The sequence below is a fragment of the Podarcis cretensis genome (genome assembly GCF_951804945.1).
Source record: "Podarcis cretensis genome assembly, chromosome: 9".
In the NCBI taxonomy this organism is placed as follows: Eukaryota; Metazoa; Chordata; class Lepidosauria; order Squamata; family Lacertidae; genus Podarcis; species Podarcis cretensis.
In genome coordinates this window covers 49,447,399-49,464,589 of record NC_137178.1, presented here as the reverse complement: position 1 = coordinate 49,464,589, position 17,191 = coordinate 49,447,399, and the positions used below count along the sequence as shown (strand labels likewise).

The following is a 17,191-nucleotide window of genomic DNA, read 5'->3' as shown; positions in this document are numbered from 1 at the left end:
CACTGTATGCTCCCAAAGTTCATCTTATATTTCTAAGTCTAGGGCCTTTAGTGTGGTGGCACCTTCAGTCTGAAATGCATTTCTAATGAACATCAGACATGCAGCTAAAGTATTGTCATTTAGGTATCTGCTTAAAACTCATCCTTTCATCCAGGCTTTCCCTGAGGGATGATCCTGCTCTTGCAGAGGAAAATTACCGTTCAATGTTGAATGTTGCTTATCTTTCTGTGAACTGCAGAAAAGATAACAGAAAGAAGAACTCCAGTTGTGCACAGGGTTTATTGTTATCATTTATTATTTCAAATTTATTACCTGCCCTTCCTCCACACTGAAAGTCCAGGGCAGCTCACAATAATAAAAACATTCTCTTTCATGGACATACATTCTGGTCTGGTATTTACATTTCACCTACTGTTACTCCCATTGTTCAGGAGACAATACAGTGCTTAGTTTTTGATGTGGCTGGTCTCTTCTGAGTGCGGCTGTCGACAAAACTTCAATCAAAACTCCAGTTGTGCTCATGTTTCATTCTATGAATACATGTTCTAGCTTTGGATTCCAGTTTTACTTTCCTTGATAGTCTTGATCCAAAAAGTGAACCAATGTGAAATGAATCTTATGGATAGTGAGAAACACAAATACAACTAGATTTCAATACCACCAAACAACATAATATAGTTTATAAAGTGAAAAGGGAATAAGAAAAGTGAAAAATAACTGCTGTAATCTCCTGACCTAAGGTTTGGATTTAGCGCAATGCTTAGTAATTAAGCAGATATTCTAAAGGTATTTGTGCTTGATGTCCTGTTTTTCCAATATTAGAAGTGCTAGTGGGGGTGGGAACTTTTAAGTCAGTAATTTGTATGTTTGAAGAACAGCATGGCAAGAGTTATAAAATGTTATAGGAGATGTGTTGTTATATTGACTTCAAATATTTTCTCTGTGGAATCTGGAGCTATTTATATCACTGTATGGTTCTGATTATACATGACAGAGATTGTACACGTCCTTTCAGTAAAAAGAGGTACACATCAAGCTTTTGTTTTATTGCATTTATCCAGGAGTTCTGATTCTATACTGTAGCACTATGTTAAAAAAAAAAAAAAAGCAGCAGCAAAAAGCTGGCTTTCAGGAAATTAAACCAACTTTTCAAGAAGCATACTGAAATGTGTGCAATGCTTGCATCTCTAAGGAAAACCCCTTATTTGCAGGCATTTCCATATTGGCAAGTAACAAGGTTTTAGCCTGCTCTGTGATAGAAAAATCAGGATCAGTTGCCTGCAACTCATTACAAACAATGCAAAATTGGATCAGATAGTGTCCTCTTCTGTCCTCAGCTGGCCTAGATATTTCTAATTGCTGAGTGCCTAACACACACAAACCTGTGGAGCCTGCTTATAGTGGTACTGTTGAAGGCCACTCTGAAAAGACATTTTAAAAGCAGAGGTGGGCAACTTCTTTTGTACAAGGTAAGGTATTTTTTATTTTACTTTTTTAAAAAAGGTAAAGGACCCCTGGACGGTTAAGTTCAGTCAAAGGCAACTATGGGGTTGTGGCGCTCATCTCATTTTCAGGCTGAGGGAGCCGGTGTTTGTCCACAGACAGCTTTCTGGTATTTTATTGCACTTTTAAATATGTAAACTAAGCCTTGAAAACTCTTTATGTATGTAACTGCAAGTAGGGGATAAAGAGGATAAAAATAATTTAAGCCTTCTTTGTACTTCCCTTTTTGCATAAGGTGCTTTTGAAGGAATGGGGTTCCAATAAGGCTACACTTTGAAATTGTGATGTCAAAAATTGTTATATTTTTGAGCGATGATGTCTAAAAACACATTTTTAAAAAGTAAAAGATGGAATTCCACCAAGAACTTGCAGCCCACATAAAATTACCTCAGGGGCTATATGTTGCCTGTTTCTGCTTTAAAGTTTTCAAATGGAACCTTTAAAAACCTTGGCTTACCCAGATGATTAGCACTCTGTGTAGTAAACCTCAAGAAGAGTGTTACTTTTCAAAAAGTTACAAAAGAATGTTTCCAAGTGGCAATTTCTTCAGCTAGCAACAATGTAGGAAACTGCCTTAAGGGATAATGATCCGTGTTGGGGTGGAGAAGGTTAAATTTGCCATAGATGTTCATATATTGTGCCATCTGCAGCAGCAGTCAACTTGAGAACACATTAATGCTGGATGTCAGGCATTCTGAATTAACCCAACTTACTCTCAGGATCCCCTATCTAGATTCCGGATCCTGAAAATGGCATGGTGGGTCAAATGGGAATAAGGCCTAATAGGCCAAGTTTGGCCTGCAGGCTGGAGATTTCCTGCCTGTGATCTAGAAGTACCTTAACAATATTTCCCACTTAGGGAACAACTTTAGGAAACTTTTAAAATTGTCCCCTAAGGGGCAATACAATGAAAACAGTCAACAAGAATATCCTAGTCATTGTGGTACAATGTAAGCATGCTGTCTTATCTGGATTAGGATAATCATTATGAAACTCAAATGAGACTCTAGCATTATTGTGTGTAACAAAAGTAAAATAACACCAACTGCTTCTTCTTTAAGACTTTTATACTTTCAGTATTTAGTCTCATGTGTTTTGCAGTGGGAAGTCAAGGAGCACAGTACTAATTGTGCCACTAAGGTCAATAAATTTCTTCATATCCCACCCCTGCCCTTCAAGCTCATGTTTCCTTATTTCTTTGCCCATCTGACATATCCTATCATTGATGTATCCTGCTTCTGAAATGGCCTTGTGTTTCAACAACCATTTTCTGTCTTTATGCATTTGTGCGAAATGTGGCCATATCAGGTATGTCTAGACAGCACAGAGGAATGTGCTTGACAGATGTACCTTGTACAAAACACATCAATTAAAAGGCTTGGATTTTAGTAGCAGTACTTAAAGATTCTATTGACAGAACTCTTGAAAATGTTCTATTTAGGACTCACTTGTGCTAAGTGTAGTTATCACAGCATATGCAATGCTTTTTAGAAATGTGCTTATCTGGTTTTAGCAACCACAGAGCCTGTGTATTGCTGAATCCCACTTGCATTCTTAAAATAAGTTTATGCAGACCTTGCAGTGGCCTTGTGAACTATGTTGAGCACAATCATAAACTAATGTACAGTGCAGTTGCCTTTAGAGATAGGCAACATAATTTGTCCTAGCTGTAGTCGCCAAATTATTTTCAAGGGCAGCCCTACGTAGGGTGCATTGCAATGCTCAGCTTGGAGCTAAACAAAACATGAGTGAACAAACCCTTATAATCAAGGAAGGTTAGTAGCTTTTATATCAGATCTAATAGTCTGCTTTCCAAATCTTTTGGCTCATAGATAAGGTGAGTTAAGAGTATATAATTATGAAGCCTGAGACATGTTGCCCTGCTAGTGTTTGCCAGCAAATTAAGATGCTTGGTTAAGTACAGCACATAGAATTTTTTTTCCAAGCATTTCAGTAAATTGTGATTTAGGTTGTAATTTTCATGCACAGGAACAAAGCTGTTTCTAGTGTGTATGTACAGTGCCATGTCTTGTAATGAGATGTTTTGTGAGCTTCATCCTTCTAGAGTATTACAGTAAATAACAGGTTGATGGTGTGTGTTTGCTTTTTGATTCTACTATAGATTTAAGGCTAATTGCACTGGAGTTCTCCTAGGGAATGAGAGGTCTTTAGCTTCCCCCCATAAAATATTTGAGTGGGCCAGGGCCCCCCAAAGTTGATGGACATCGCCATTCAAATAGTGTGCGTGCACCACATCATGTGGGTGGGACTTACCTGACCCCTCCCCAATATTTTATTTTAAGTTGGCACCCCTGCCTTTACCCCTTAAGAAATTCAGACTGGCCTTGTTGTCCTGCAGATGACAGGTGAAGACTTTTTATTATTATTCTGGCAGGCTTTTGGGAACTGACTCCTTTCAATGAAAGGGCTCTGAATGGTGTGTTGTGTGCTGTTCGTTGTTTTTTTTAACTATACATTTTTTTACCTTTTGTTTTAATTCCATCAATAGCTCAATTACTTTTTCACGATAACCTTTTATATGTTTTTAGCTCTGCCTGTTTAATTTGTATTTGTTTCCATTTTTGTGAGCCGCCTTGATTATGCGGGGGGAGGCGGGATATAAACAAAGAATAGCCAAAGAATGAGCTGAATAGTGCTCCAAGTTTGTGGTCCCCAGCTAGTGGCAATTCAGAGGTAGCTTAGGGCCATGATGCCTAGCAGCCAGTTGCACCTAGAGATGGAAAAACTTGAAGGACAAGTTTTGATAGGAGACCAAGGAAACACAGTACAGTGGTACCTCGGGTTAAGAACTTAATTCGTTCTGGAGGTCTGTTCTTAACCTGAAACTGTTCTTAACCTGAAGCACCACTTTGGCTAATGGGGCCTCCTGCTGCTGTGCCGCCGCTGTGCAATTTCTGTTCTTATCCTGAAGCAAAGTTCTTAAACCGAGGTAATATTTCTGGGTTAGCAGAATCTGTAACCTGAAGCGTATGTAACCCAAGGTACCACTGTATTTAGGCTTCTCTCTGGAGGGTAAGCGGGTAACTGCTGGCGCGTTTTCTCCCTATAGGCAGCGCCTTGAGTACCATTCTCCAACCATTTCTCCCACAGGGTGGGTGGAAGGAAAGTATGCATTGAGCCACCTCGGCTCGTCTGCTTATCATTTCTGCAAAAAGCCTTCCACTGCTTCATGCGTGGAAGAAGGCACCGCAGACCCCGCAGCCAGCCCTGCGCTCACCCGCCGCTCTGCCAAAGCGCGGGAAAGCGAGGCAACAGGTCTGGCGCCTCGGGCAGCGCCGCGCGAGGCGCAGTTGCTCGAACGAAGCGCGCGCGCGCCTGCCTCCGGCTTTCCGGCAGGCTTCCCCGAGGGGGGCCAGCAACGCGCGCGCGCGCGCCTCCCGTCTCACATTTCCACCACGTCGTCTTTCTTGGAAAGGGCTTTTGCGAGGCGAGCGGCTACTTGTGGAAAAATGTAACCGAAGGGGAGGAAGGAGAAGAGCTGAGCAGGCGGTGACGGGCTGTGTGTGTGGAGGAAAAGGAGGGACACACACACACACACACACCCGTCCGTCCCGGGCGCCCTCCGTCCTTTCCTTCCTTCCCTCCCTTTCCTTCCCTCGCCAGCCACTCAGTCTCTCCAAGGTACAGGCAGAGGGCGCTTTAGCCATGCCCGCCCCCTGCGGTTGCTGCTGCTGCTGCTGCTGCCGCTCCAGCTCCGCTCCACGCGCTGAGGAGGCTCCCGCTCCCCGGCCCCTGCTGCTGCTGCCGCTGCCACTGACAGACGCCCGGGGAAGCGGCGAGGAGACGGAGCCGCGCCGCTGCCCCTCGCCGCCTTCGTCCCTCCTTGGCATATAGCCCCCGGGGGGGCTGGTGGCTGCAGAGGAAACCTCTTTCCCCCCCCCCCCCCCTTACTACCCTCAACTGGCCCGGGAACTCCTTCGACCTCCTCGTGCTCCTGAGGGAGCCCGCTTCGGATGTCCGGTTTCCTGGTGCCTTTTTTGATTATTCTTTTAACCTGACCAACTCCGAGTAACTCGTCGGAGAAGGAGCGAGCGAGCGAGCGAGCGAGCGCCTGGGCCGGCGAAGGGGAGGGGGGCTCCTGCGCACCTTTCCTCTCTCCATCCTGGGGAAGTTGCCGCTTCGCTGCTGCCTCGGAGCCGCGCGGCGTTGCCCACGCGCTGCCTTCACGGCTCCCGCCTCGCCGCCCTCTGCACAATGCACTTGCTGGGATTCTTCTCTCTGGGTTGCTATCTGGCTGCTGGCGCGGTGCTGCTGCTGGGAGCTCGGGAGCCCGCGACGGCCGCTGCCTATGAATCCGGCCAGGGCTACTATGAAGAGGAGCCCGACGTGGGGGATGCCAAGGTAAGCCGGGGTGGGGGGCGCAAGCCCGGCCCGGCCCGGCCGCAGACCGCCGGGACTTCGCTTCGCTCAGGCTCCCCGAGCGTCATGTGACCCGAGCGCTTGCTTGGTGCAGATGCAGCGCCCCTCGAGAAGCGCATGCATACCAGCCGCTCGTAAAACCAGGCTGCTCGAAACAGAGAGGGAAAGGTGCATTCCCACCTCCCGCCACCCCTCTTCCAATGCAAGGCGGGTGGGAAGCGGTATTTCTGTCCCACCATAGGTATTTTTAGGCTGGTCAGAAATTCTCCACATTAACATGCAATACACTGTGTGTTTATCACTTGTCTGGGATTGGTTGTTGGATTTAGGCAGAACGCTTAAGGATTCTATGAAAGTTTTGTCTTCTGAAGTTTTAGGCAGCCAATATGGCTATATGGGGGAATTATTGGTTTGTTTTTGTCGTTGCTTTTGTTTTCTTGTGTATTTTGTGTTCTCATTTTGTGTTTTTCTGTTGTGACCTGCCCTGGGATCTTCAGATGAAGGGCAGTATACAAATTTATTAAATAAATAAAACAATAATAATTGCTTCTGGGCTAAGGGTTTGGACACAATGACTTCTGGTCATTCCTGTCTTTGCGGTGAGCTTATAAAGGTGATTCTTAGCATGCAGAATTAATTGGCCCCCGAGGATGTGGAGATCCGTAACCCTAGTTGTTTATCCTGTTATCTTTTGCTTGCACAGGGCTCTAAGTACTGTACAGACAGATAAGAACTCAGAGCACCATTGCTTCCCAGGGAAGTCATGTTAGTTTACAAACTAGCCAAAGGACAGGCTTGGTCTGGGGAATGCAGTATTAGTGCCTCCCTACTAGAAGTGGTTCACTGACTGTATGCATTCCTAGCTTCTTTATCAAGGGCAAAGCTGTGGAAAGCAAGGAGGTCTGTGTCCTTGGAGTGAAACGTGTGTGTTCTCAAAACTTTCCAGTGTGATCTGACTAGCTGCTGGCTAAAATCTTTAAAAGCCTTTTGGAAGACTGGTGTGCATGGCAGTGTAACTGCAGCGTAAATCCACAAAGAGAAATAATTGCATTAGAATGTCTTCCTATTTTCTAAAGGTCTGTGGTGGTATTTATGAAAGTCATAATTTCTAAAGAGCAACGTGGTTTCAGGAAATTAACTTGACCTTTGACGGTGCTGCCTGGATAATTCTCGTTTGACAGCATTAACTTTAAACATAGGGCATACATAGTCTTTTCATGTTTGTAGAATACATGAATAACATCAGAAATAGCAAACTCAGAGGTTTTTATAGAAGATATCAGTTACGGATATGTTGTCTACCTCTGTCTGCATTATTTGCATTGCAAGGATACCATGTTTTGCAAAGGAAACCTAGAACTGTTTATAAAAGAAAGTTTCTTTGCACATTGCATCTCCCTTTTAATGGGATATTTCCACAACAATCTGGACATTTCAGACTGGTGCTGACAGTTTTAAAATATAACAGCTGATCCCCACACACTGTAGGATAAAAGCTGGCTTGCTGTGTGTCTCCCCCACCCCCAATTTCTAATGTGTGAACACAGAACAAGTCCAATTGGTAATCACTTTAATTTGATTAAAGCTAATATATGCCAAAACTGTAGCAAAACTGAAAGGCAGACATATTTCTCACTTGGTTTTACCTCATGCAAATCAGTTGACAAAGGCTGAACTTGGTTGCTTATTATTATGACGACCTTTAGTTTGCAAGTTATGTTCGGTAATAATAGTTTCCACAGTGTATTGAGCATACACTCACAGGAAACAGTTTGGTGAAAGATGAATGGTGTGGAACAAAGTATGTGCTTTCTGCATTTATTGCATCTTTGAAGTCTTAAACCTCCACCACCACCTCTGTAGATACTCCACCCCAGTCTGCTCTGTGTTTTACTGAAGTATCATGACTCTGCGAGAAACCTGGGACAATAAAGCAAAGGAAGTGAAGAGTATGTGAAACTGGAAAGACAATGAACAGTGGATATCGAGGAGGTTATATATTTTTGTTTTGGGGGTGAGCACCTGTGCTCCATGTGTGTGTGTGTGTATAGGCATGCATGAGGAGGGGGAGGGAATTAAACACACATTCCAAGTTTTTATAGGACATTTTTCCCCTCTTACCTTTGCTGTCCATGAGCATGAATAATATCATTGATCTAAGTAGAACTGCTCAAGTAAGAACAGTTGGAAGGATTTGGTCCCTGTTGATCCTGTGTAATGAAAGAATGCTAAAAGGAAATTCTTGAAGGAATTAAAATATGATTCGATAACTAAACTGTAGGTAAACATTTCAAGGAAAGTACGATTGCAGACCCACACGCATTATTCCCCACCCTGGTGGGTGAAAGGCAAGAACGACAACAGGTGTAAACAAACTGCATAAGACTCCGCCCCCAACCTGCCCATGATTGGGCAGTTTAATTTTGAGGGTGGCCGGCTTTCACACCATCCCTTGCAGCCGGCCAGGGTAATTCCCCAATGGCTAGCCACCATGTGAGAACATTATGCCCCAGGGAGCTGTGAGTGATGGTGGTGGGCTGCAAATGCCGCCCACCCTGGGACCAGGTGAGCAGCCATTATGGTGTAATTTTTTTCAGTTCAGATAAAAATGAGTACTCTAGAGCCGAGTCTGACTGTTTGAAATTGTGATTTCCTTAGCTTTTCCTCGTTCAAGCCATATTTTTATTTGAAATAGGACTGAAAATTTCGTTTCCATTTGTGTTAATAGATTCTATATTGTCTATTAGGATTTAAAGTGGTGGTGTTGAGGAAGCTTCAAGTGGACAGCAGCTTTTTTAATACAAAGATGGATGGGTATCATGGACCTGTTTTTCTAGGTGTTATGCCATAAACTTATGGAAATAGTATAACATTGGTTGGTTTTCCTAACATTTCAAAGACATGTGGAAGAAAGGTGGCTCCTTATGCACCAGAACAGTCATGTCTTCCTATTTAACATCTAACTTTTGGAAACCTGAGGTAGCACAAGTAGTTCTTATGGGGCTATGGTGGGGGCACAGGTGGAAGAGGAGACACTTAGCTCCTACTGTTGAGTATCTCAACTGGTGTCAAGCCAACCTGTTGGCTGTTATTCATTTTTTATACTTCCATCCCCTTATACTTCCTTAAGAAAGCACAGAACAGTTTGACATGAAGCTTCCACTGATGGTTGATCCAGGAAACGATCAGGTCCATGCTTTATTGGCTTCAACAATGGCATAGCAACAGGTGCTTCCAGACCAATCACTGGGTGTTTTCTTTCTCACCTTAAGTTGTTCCATTCCTTTGAAGCAGAATCCCCCTCTAGCTTATTTGCATGGGTGTATGACTCCTATTGGTTTTAGGTTAAATTAAAGAAACTTTCATCCAGCTCTGTTCTGTATTAAAAGGAGGGGGAAACTGTAGGTAGTTGTTGATTTTGAGTTCTGTCTTTTCTATTGTCCTGAGTGAGTCAATCAATCAATCTCCTTTATTGGCATAATAAGAGTGTGTCCATATACATGGATCAGAACACAGTACAGATAGTGAAACATAGTAGGAGGTACTTTAGGATAAAACTGTTCAGATGTCGTGAGATACAAAAGTGGCTCTTAGGACCTATGATGGTGTAATTTCATGGGTCATTCAAAAAATCTCGCACGTTCTCCACAATGTCATTCCTACAATTATTTGGGATACCCTGGAAGAGTCAGTGCGATAGATTCCCCTCCTTCAATAAGGGGGCCAGATACTTATCATACATTTTTGCATAAAATGGGCAATGAAATAAAATGTGTGTGATGGATTTGACCTGTTTTGTGCCACAAGAGCAGTAGATTTCAGTATATGGGGTTTTCAAGAATCTACCTTGCGAAACTGCAGGCAGCAAAACATTAAATCTTGTGAGGGAAGAAGCTCTGCGTCGGTGGGGCTCATAAAGGTGATGTAAAAATGGAGTATCCTGGCCAAATGAGGGTCAAATTCCTAAACCTAATGGGGAAAAGGTTTTATTGGCTGTGCTGCTAAGGGTTTGGAATTCAATCTCTATAATTCTACTCTTGATTGTCTGGAATGCTTCCAATTGTGGGAGCATAAGCAGTGACTCGAGTGATACGCCACAGGTTCTGATTTTGCTCTCAGTGCGAGCTAACCATGCCACCAGCATATGGAAAATTAAAGAAGACAGATCAGACTTGAAATGTAGGCGGAGCCAGAATTTTATAGTGGTGAGCCACGCTGTGGTTTCCAGAAGCCCTTGGCCAGTTTCCAGACACATGGCTTCATACGGCACACAATTTAGCATTGTCCTGAGTCTTTATGGCTCACTCTGCAGAGAAGGGGATCTATTGTTTGAATAGATGTGTACACATCAAAGACTGAGAAAAATAACTGGACACATGGATTAGCTGGCTGTGGAGCTATGCGAGTCCTGTTTGCTTGTACATACAAGAGTGTGCATAATACGAGTGTGGGGTGGCTACAGCCACACCACTGGCATGAGGACCATTGCCCAAGGGTGAATGTGGCCTTTGGGCCAAAAACTGTTAGCCACCCCTGGTTTAAAGAGATTATAAAACATATAATAAAACATGTCATTCAACTTGTAATTGTTATATTACAGTGGGGCTATTTTTGACCTTGTCCTCTATGCATCTTGCATCTATTTTTCTTTGGGTTGTTGTTAATTTTGTTATGCTAATATTGCAGTCCAAGACACTTTCTGGGAAATTAGTCTTCTTGTACCCTGTGTGATTTGTTTTTGAGTAAATATGCTCCATATTTGCCATGTGTTTACTAACAGAGTACTCTTAACCCCCTGATCCCTGGTCCTGGGTAGAGTTGAGGTATGATGGAGGTGTCTTTCCACTGACCTCTAGTGGTGGTAGGGTGGGCTCCAATATTACAGAGCTTCCTGGACTGGAGCTGACATAGCACATATACCAGCTCACCCTGCCTGGGGTAAGTGGCAAGGCTAATGATATGTCACTTGATCTGCTGCTCTGCTCTCTCCAGCCAGGGTTTAGGATATCTCTGCCTGTCTTAGGGTAAACTCTTGGGGGAGTGGCAGACCTGATGGCAGGGTATAAATTGATAGACTGATAAATAAGTACCTACATTTATCTGGCCTTCAAAATCCTAAAAACTTGGAGTTGGAAGGAGGGAACCATCATCTGCTAGGAATATATATATTAGTTCACTTTTAAATTTATTATGTGTGAGTACACCTGTTCACAACTCAGTATGATGGGTTTCATATACAGAAAAGGAAAACCTGGCCAAGTATACGAGGCTTAAGACAAATTCTACTCTTTTCCAACTGATTTGCTTCGCTGATTATAATGGAGGATGGAATTTAGAGTGCTCTGCAGTCTCTTTCTAGAAACTGCTCTATTAGCATGCCCGTGCATGGGCTTACACTTAAGGAAACTTGTTCATCCATGAAGACATAGATACTATAATGCCAGCACTAGAAGCCTTGGACCCAACCCCAGTGCAACAACATCTGTGAGCAAAGCAACATGTGGAAGTCACTGATAAGGTTGGAGCAGGACAAGCAGTGTCCCTGTAGTATAGCATACCAAGCAATATTTAAATAGTCCTGAAGGTTCTTCCTTGGTGCTCATATTTTGATGTTACTGTAGAGACAGACCATTCTATTAGCACTTTTTTAAAAAATATTAATGTTTAATATAATGTAGCTTTTATTTTACACATCTCACATCTTAATTTGCAGTAACGGAGTCACATGTGAGCAGGCCAAATCATATGTGATATAACCTGTTCCGTTCCTTGCTTCTTTCCACTTATTGTTATAAAGATTGAGAAGTAGTATTTTTAGACTGTTTCTTGATGTAAAGTATAGAAAGTATAATCATTAATAAACTTGTGTGAGAAATAAAGGGCAGAGTAATCCTATGGAGGTCAGGGAGAGGCAGTTCCTAAACCTTTCTGGTCTTGCACTGGTCAAGGTAGAAGGTAAGGGTTGGCTTATCTTCAGTGGAAGGGAAAATAACAAGCACCAGGTCCAGGGCCACTGCAGCTTTTCATCCCATGTTGGAGATGCCAGGGAAATGGGGTGGATTTAGATTCTGTGGATCCACCCTCAGCACTCCTCTTTTCATTGTCTTCTGCCATCAGAGCAACGGTGGTGGAGCTTTCCACCACTGCAAGAAAGAGGCCCATGGCAGTGAAACTCCTCTGTCCAAGAACTCCATTTCTACCAGTGGATGGTGAGGTTCGTAGCTTCAAGTGCACCCTCAGCCGTTCTGTCTGGGAGCTTAAAATAGCTGCCTTGATTAGGCTTGTTTCTGGCATGCTATACAGATAATCTATTTGTTATTTCTGTTAATCTTTGAAAATGCAAACATTGCTGAGCAGACAACCAGTGTGGAGGCTCCCAGTTTCAAATGCCAGCAAACTTCCATTAAAACATTATGGGGCAAGTTATGCTCTTAGTTATTTTAAGTATATTCATTGATTCTGTTATAATACGATCCTTCGGAAGCCAAAACGTTTGGGTCCTATGGCCAATGTGAGCAATTATGTTATATTACTTTGCTTTGGAATGTTATGAGCGTTTAGAAGAACTTCTGTTCAAATGCCTGCAACTATTTGCCCTGCCTGTCCCTGATCCCTTCCCGAGGGCCCACTAACCGACTTAAATTAGTTTCCACCAAGGGCGTCTTGCAGGGGAGATGCATTTTGAGCAATTAGATGCAGTGTTTGCCAAATATAAACCCCGCTTTGGGGTGCATGTAAAGATGCTTATGCATTCATATTTCTTATTTACACCATCAGTTTCAATATTCTGTTTTATTTTCTTTGGAATGTATAGGTCGCCTAGTCCAACAAAGCCCTACACTAGGAATGTGGCACTCCAGGTCTTTCTGCCTGGTGCCTGGGACTCTGCTCAAGTCCCATCCACTCCCTAGTCTGCACCACTCACTAAATATAAAAATACAGTATCAGGCTACACTTATCAGAGCAATTGCACATTGCATTAGAGCCCAGGAAATGTGAACTTTTTTCTGTGTTGCCCAGTCCAGACCACACAGTACTTTCCTAAAATCTCATTAATTAATTGTTAACCACCAAGAATTCAGGCTCTGGAATCAGTTGCACGTTTACCTCTTCTCTGTCATTCATGAACCCTTGTGAAACATCCATTATCAGTTTTTGGTTGCAACACCCTAATTGTTCCTCTCACCAACTTATTTTTTATGATTATTATTTATTTACAGAGCATACCACTGTACATTGAAGTTACAGAATTAGATAAGAGTTAGATAATTATATAACATAGGCAGGTTCCTGCCACAAAAGGGTTTACAACTTAGAATAAATCCTTTTGTATTTCCTATACAATAACTTACACAAACATGTACACACACCAGGTTTTACCTAAAATAGCGTTTCCAACTTACATCATTTCTAGGTCGCCGCATCTTTATTAGCTTTTAGAAGTTTGGTACCTAGGGCTTTCCCTGTCCTTATGCAAAAAACCTGCTGAAACAGTACTTCCTGACTCATACTCTTTTGCCACAGGAGTACCCCCTGGTGGCCATTCAAGACATAATGGCTGCATTTGAGATGCATCTTAGAGCAGAATATGGTTTTGGGAAACACTATTACTAATTGTTACACCTGTGTTTCTTATAGTAGATGTGTGCAGTGCAGATGTCGTATATGTTTGCATCTTAAAACTCTCATCTACACATACCTGGGAACAGGATAGTGGACCAGATGGACTCTTGGTCTGATCCAGCAGGGTGGTTCTCATGTCCTTAAATCTAACTGTTGGGAGGGTTTTTGTCATAAGCTTTCTTATGTACTATATTTGTGATTCCACCCAAAAAAAAAAAAAAAAGGATCCTGTAAAAAAGCAGGACACTGCTTAATAACTCCAGACACCTCTGTACACATTTCAGAATGAAATTCCCTCTTGTTTTTTGGCTAAATATTCAACAGATATTTTGGCTTTATCCTTGATTTGTGTCATAGTGTAACTTTTTTGCTCGTTTCATCATTCTGGAATGTAGCAGTTACAAGAGAAGTTGCTGTTTTGGTTCCAGAGAAGGGGGAGGGCAGAGAGAGAGAGAGAGAGATCCAAAACTGTTTTGATAGTTAGTTTTATTGGATCAACTGTGTTGCTAGATTGCTAGGAACCTCTACTGCATTGCACTGTGTTTCTTTGTCCAAGAAGATATAGCACAGCACAGCACAATGCAGTGGTGGCTGCCAATTCTGGCTTTCTTTCCAACTGTTGGCCAAATGTGTGTGTAACAGAGAGGGGGGGGGCGGGCTGCAAGCACAGCCATGATAGTGCTGTGCAGCGTTTATCTTGGCAGAAAGCACAGCAAAGTACTATCGTGGTTGCCAGTTTGGCTTGAAAGGGCAATGTTAGGCTCCCAAAATAGGTATCAGGTGCAGTGGCTCAAATGCAGCTAAAGGTAAAGGTAAAGGTAAAGGTACCCCTGCCCGTAGGGGCCAGTCTTGCCAGACTCTGGGGTTGTGCGCCCATCTCACTCAAGAGGCCAGGGGCCAGCGCTGTCCGGAGACACTTCCGGGTCATGTGGCCAGCGTGACATCGCTGCTCTGGCGAGCCAGAGCCGCACACGGAAACGCCGTTTACCTTCCCGCTGGTAAGCGGTCCCCATTTATCTACTTGCACCCGGAGGTGCTTTCGAACTGCTAGGTTGGCAGGCGCTGGGACCGAGCAGCGGGAGCGCACCCCGCCGCAGGGATTCGAACCGCCGACCTTTCGATCGGCAAGCCCTAGGCGCTGAGGCTTTAACCCACAGCGCCACCTGCGTCCCTAAATGCAGCTAGCTGGTGGCAATTGGCTAAAGAAGGTGAAATAGTTTAGAACAATGAAGCTGATATCCCTTAGTAGCAAGGTTGTTCTGTAATATTTCACTTATGCCAGTGTGGATAGTTTGCTAATTGTTGAAATTCAAAAGTATCTCTGTGTTTACAACTGATAACTATCATAACATAAAATGGTATCCTTATTAACACAATTTCCATGTGCTATATCATGTCAGCAGTTTTTAATACTGGAGGTATTAAATAATTAATTAAATTAATTAAACTATTAATTAAGATAGTAATTACTGTTACAGGGTTCTCTGTTTTGCTATCCCCTGCCCCATTTTGTGTTGGATATAGTGTAATGGGTGGTGTGTGTGTTTTTGCTGTTACAAGGCTGCCTGACTTATAACCAGCAAGTCAAACACAGCCCATTAATTGCTGTAGTTGTTACAGAAAGCAACACAGTTGAACTTAATTTATGACTGAAGCCAATATTAAAGCTACTGTGTGATAATTTAGTCTGCCTCAATTTTCGGAATCATGTCCTCTTGTTCTGCAGCCACTTGTAATATGCATCATTGTTGTTGATGCACAGCTGCAAGGATGACTCCCTGAATAGATTAAGAAACGGAGCAAGGTATGAATCGGAAATGGATGGTCAAGGGCATAAGAACCCCAACAGGAGTGCATACATCTTTTGTGTCATGATTGGGTTTGCTCAGGGAGGTGCAGTGCTTCTCTAGCCAGCATGGTGTAGTGGTTTAGAACGGTGGACTCGTAATCTGGTGAACTGGGTTCGCTTCCCTACTCCTCCACATGCAGCTGCTGGGTGACCTTGGGCTAGTCACACTTCTCTGAAGTCTCTCGGCCTCTCTCACTTCACAGAGTGTTTGTTGTGGGGGAGGAAGGCAAAGGAGATTGTTAGCCGCTTTGATACTCCTTAAAGGGAGTGAAAGGCGGGATATCAAGTCCAAACTCCTCCTCCTCCTCCTCCTCCTCCTCCTCCTCCTCCTCTTCTTCTATACTGCTGCTGCAGACTGAGAATTATTCTCAGAAGTATGCATCTAGTGCTCATGATTACAAAGAAGGTTTAAAAATATAAAAATACTGGATTTGCCTTATAGCAAATCAGACCATTGATCTGTCTTGCTCAGTGTTGGCAGTATCTTTCTAGGATTGTAGACAGGTGTGGTGTTGTTGTTGTTATTTTTACACCTACCTAGAATCTACTGAGTCTGGGCTTTTGTGTGCAAAGCAACCAATAGTAATGTGTGTGGTGGAGCACAAAGCTTCCATCTTAACATTGGCATCACTTCTACTTCCACGGATGTGGTTGGGTGCACTGTTGGGAATGTCAGACTGGTGGCAGCATTCATGCTGTTATACTGACATGGTCCCTATCTCCCTGCCACACTGCCCCAGCTCTGTCCAGTTAAGCACTTTAACTTCTTAATTTTGCAGAATGTAAATTTATATATACGCATATACAATGATTTTCATTATTTAGTGGAAATCTCAATGAACTGACCGGTATCTGAAATGTATTCTTCTGCCTGTGCATTAGGATCATTGGCAAACTCCTCTTTCGTTGGAGGAAGGGAAAGAGCCTTTTATGGATTCTGAGGTAGATCTAGGCTCTAGAGCATCTTGTCCAGGGAGTGTCATCTTGCCCCATCCACGATGACTTTCCACCATAGTATAAAAGCCTTCCCTTTTAAGAAGGCCTTCAGTTGTGTGAGTAGGGGTAGGGGAACCTGTAGCCCTTCAGAGATACTCATGACATGAAGTTCACTGGGTGGCTTACAATAAATAAGGTTGCTGACTACAGTTTCAATCATCCCTGATGTTAGGCCATGCTGGCTGAGGCTAATGTAGCCCAACAATATCTAGAAAATCATAGCTGTGATAGAATAGCCAGACTTCTTTTGCTTTTACTGTGACCCTCTAGTGTTTTAGTAGTTTATATAATTTCTCTTATTTTATTTCTATTTAGCTGCCTTGGGTTTTTTAAAAGAAAAGCTGGGATAGAAATGTTTAAATAAATAGTCATTTTTAGCTTTGTTCAAATGGTTAAAAAGAATGTGTGACATTCCAGCCCTTTGTGATTTTTTCTTTACCACATTAATGGAAATTTGATGTGTAAATTAATTGCATCCCCCCAACTGAGGTTACTTTTCCAGTATGGTTCTCTGAGCTGAACAGGTTGCATACACCAACCCAGATGTTCAATATAAATAAAAGTTGCTTTGAAATGTTATGATTTTAAGTTCCTTTATATCACATTGTATATGTTTTGTCAGCTGACTGTTTATACTTAGCAGTACTGTGTACTTCTAAAACAACTGAAATATAGCTCAGACAAGCAGTTCCTTGCAGCTTTGATAGACATTTTGCCTTGAACTGGAAGTTCCGAAAACTGCACTGGAAAGTAAAGCCTATATCAGCTTTTCCCAAAGACATTTTTTCCATAACAGCCATTTGAGACTATAGTGCTCCTAAAACTAGAACAGAATTTATA

At 42.9% G+C, this 17,191-nt stretch overlaps 1 protein-coding gene across 3 annotated transcripts in view; it reads left to right on the top strand.

The window, feature by feature from the left end:
• The first annotated feature begins 5,033 nt into the window (after positions 1-5,033).
• Positions 5,034-17,191, top strand: part of VEGFC (vascular endothelial growth factor C) — a 42,043-nt gene continuing 29,885 nt past the window's right edge. For 2 of the 3 annotated variants that reach the window (XM_079991425.1, XM_079991424.1), the window contains exon 1: positions 5,034-5,865. In XM_079991425.1, the coding sequence (XP_079847551.1) occupies positions 5,719-5,865 (147 nt within the window). In that variant the 5' untranslated portion in view covers positions 5,034-5,718. Of the gene's footprint in view, positions 5,866-8,394; positions 8,449-17,191 lie in introns of those variants that run through there. The other variant, XM_079991426.1, reaches the window with a different exon arrangement.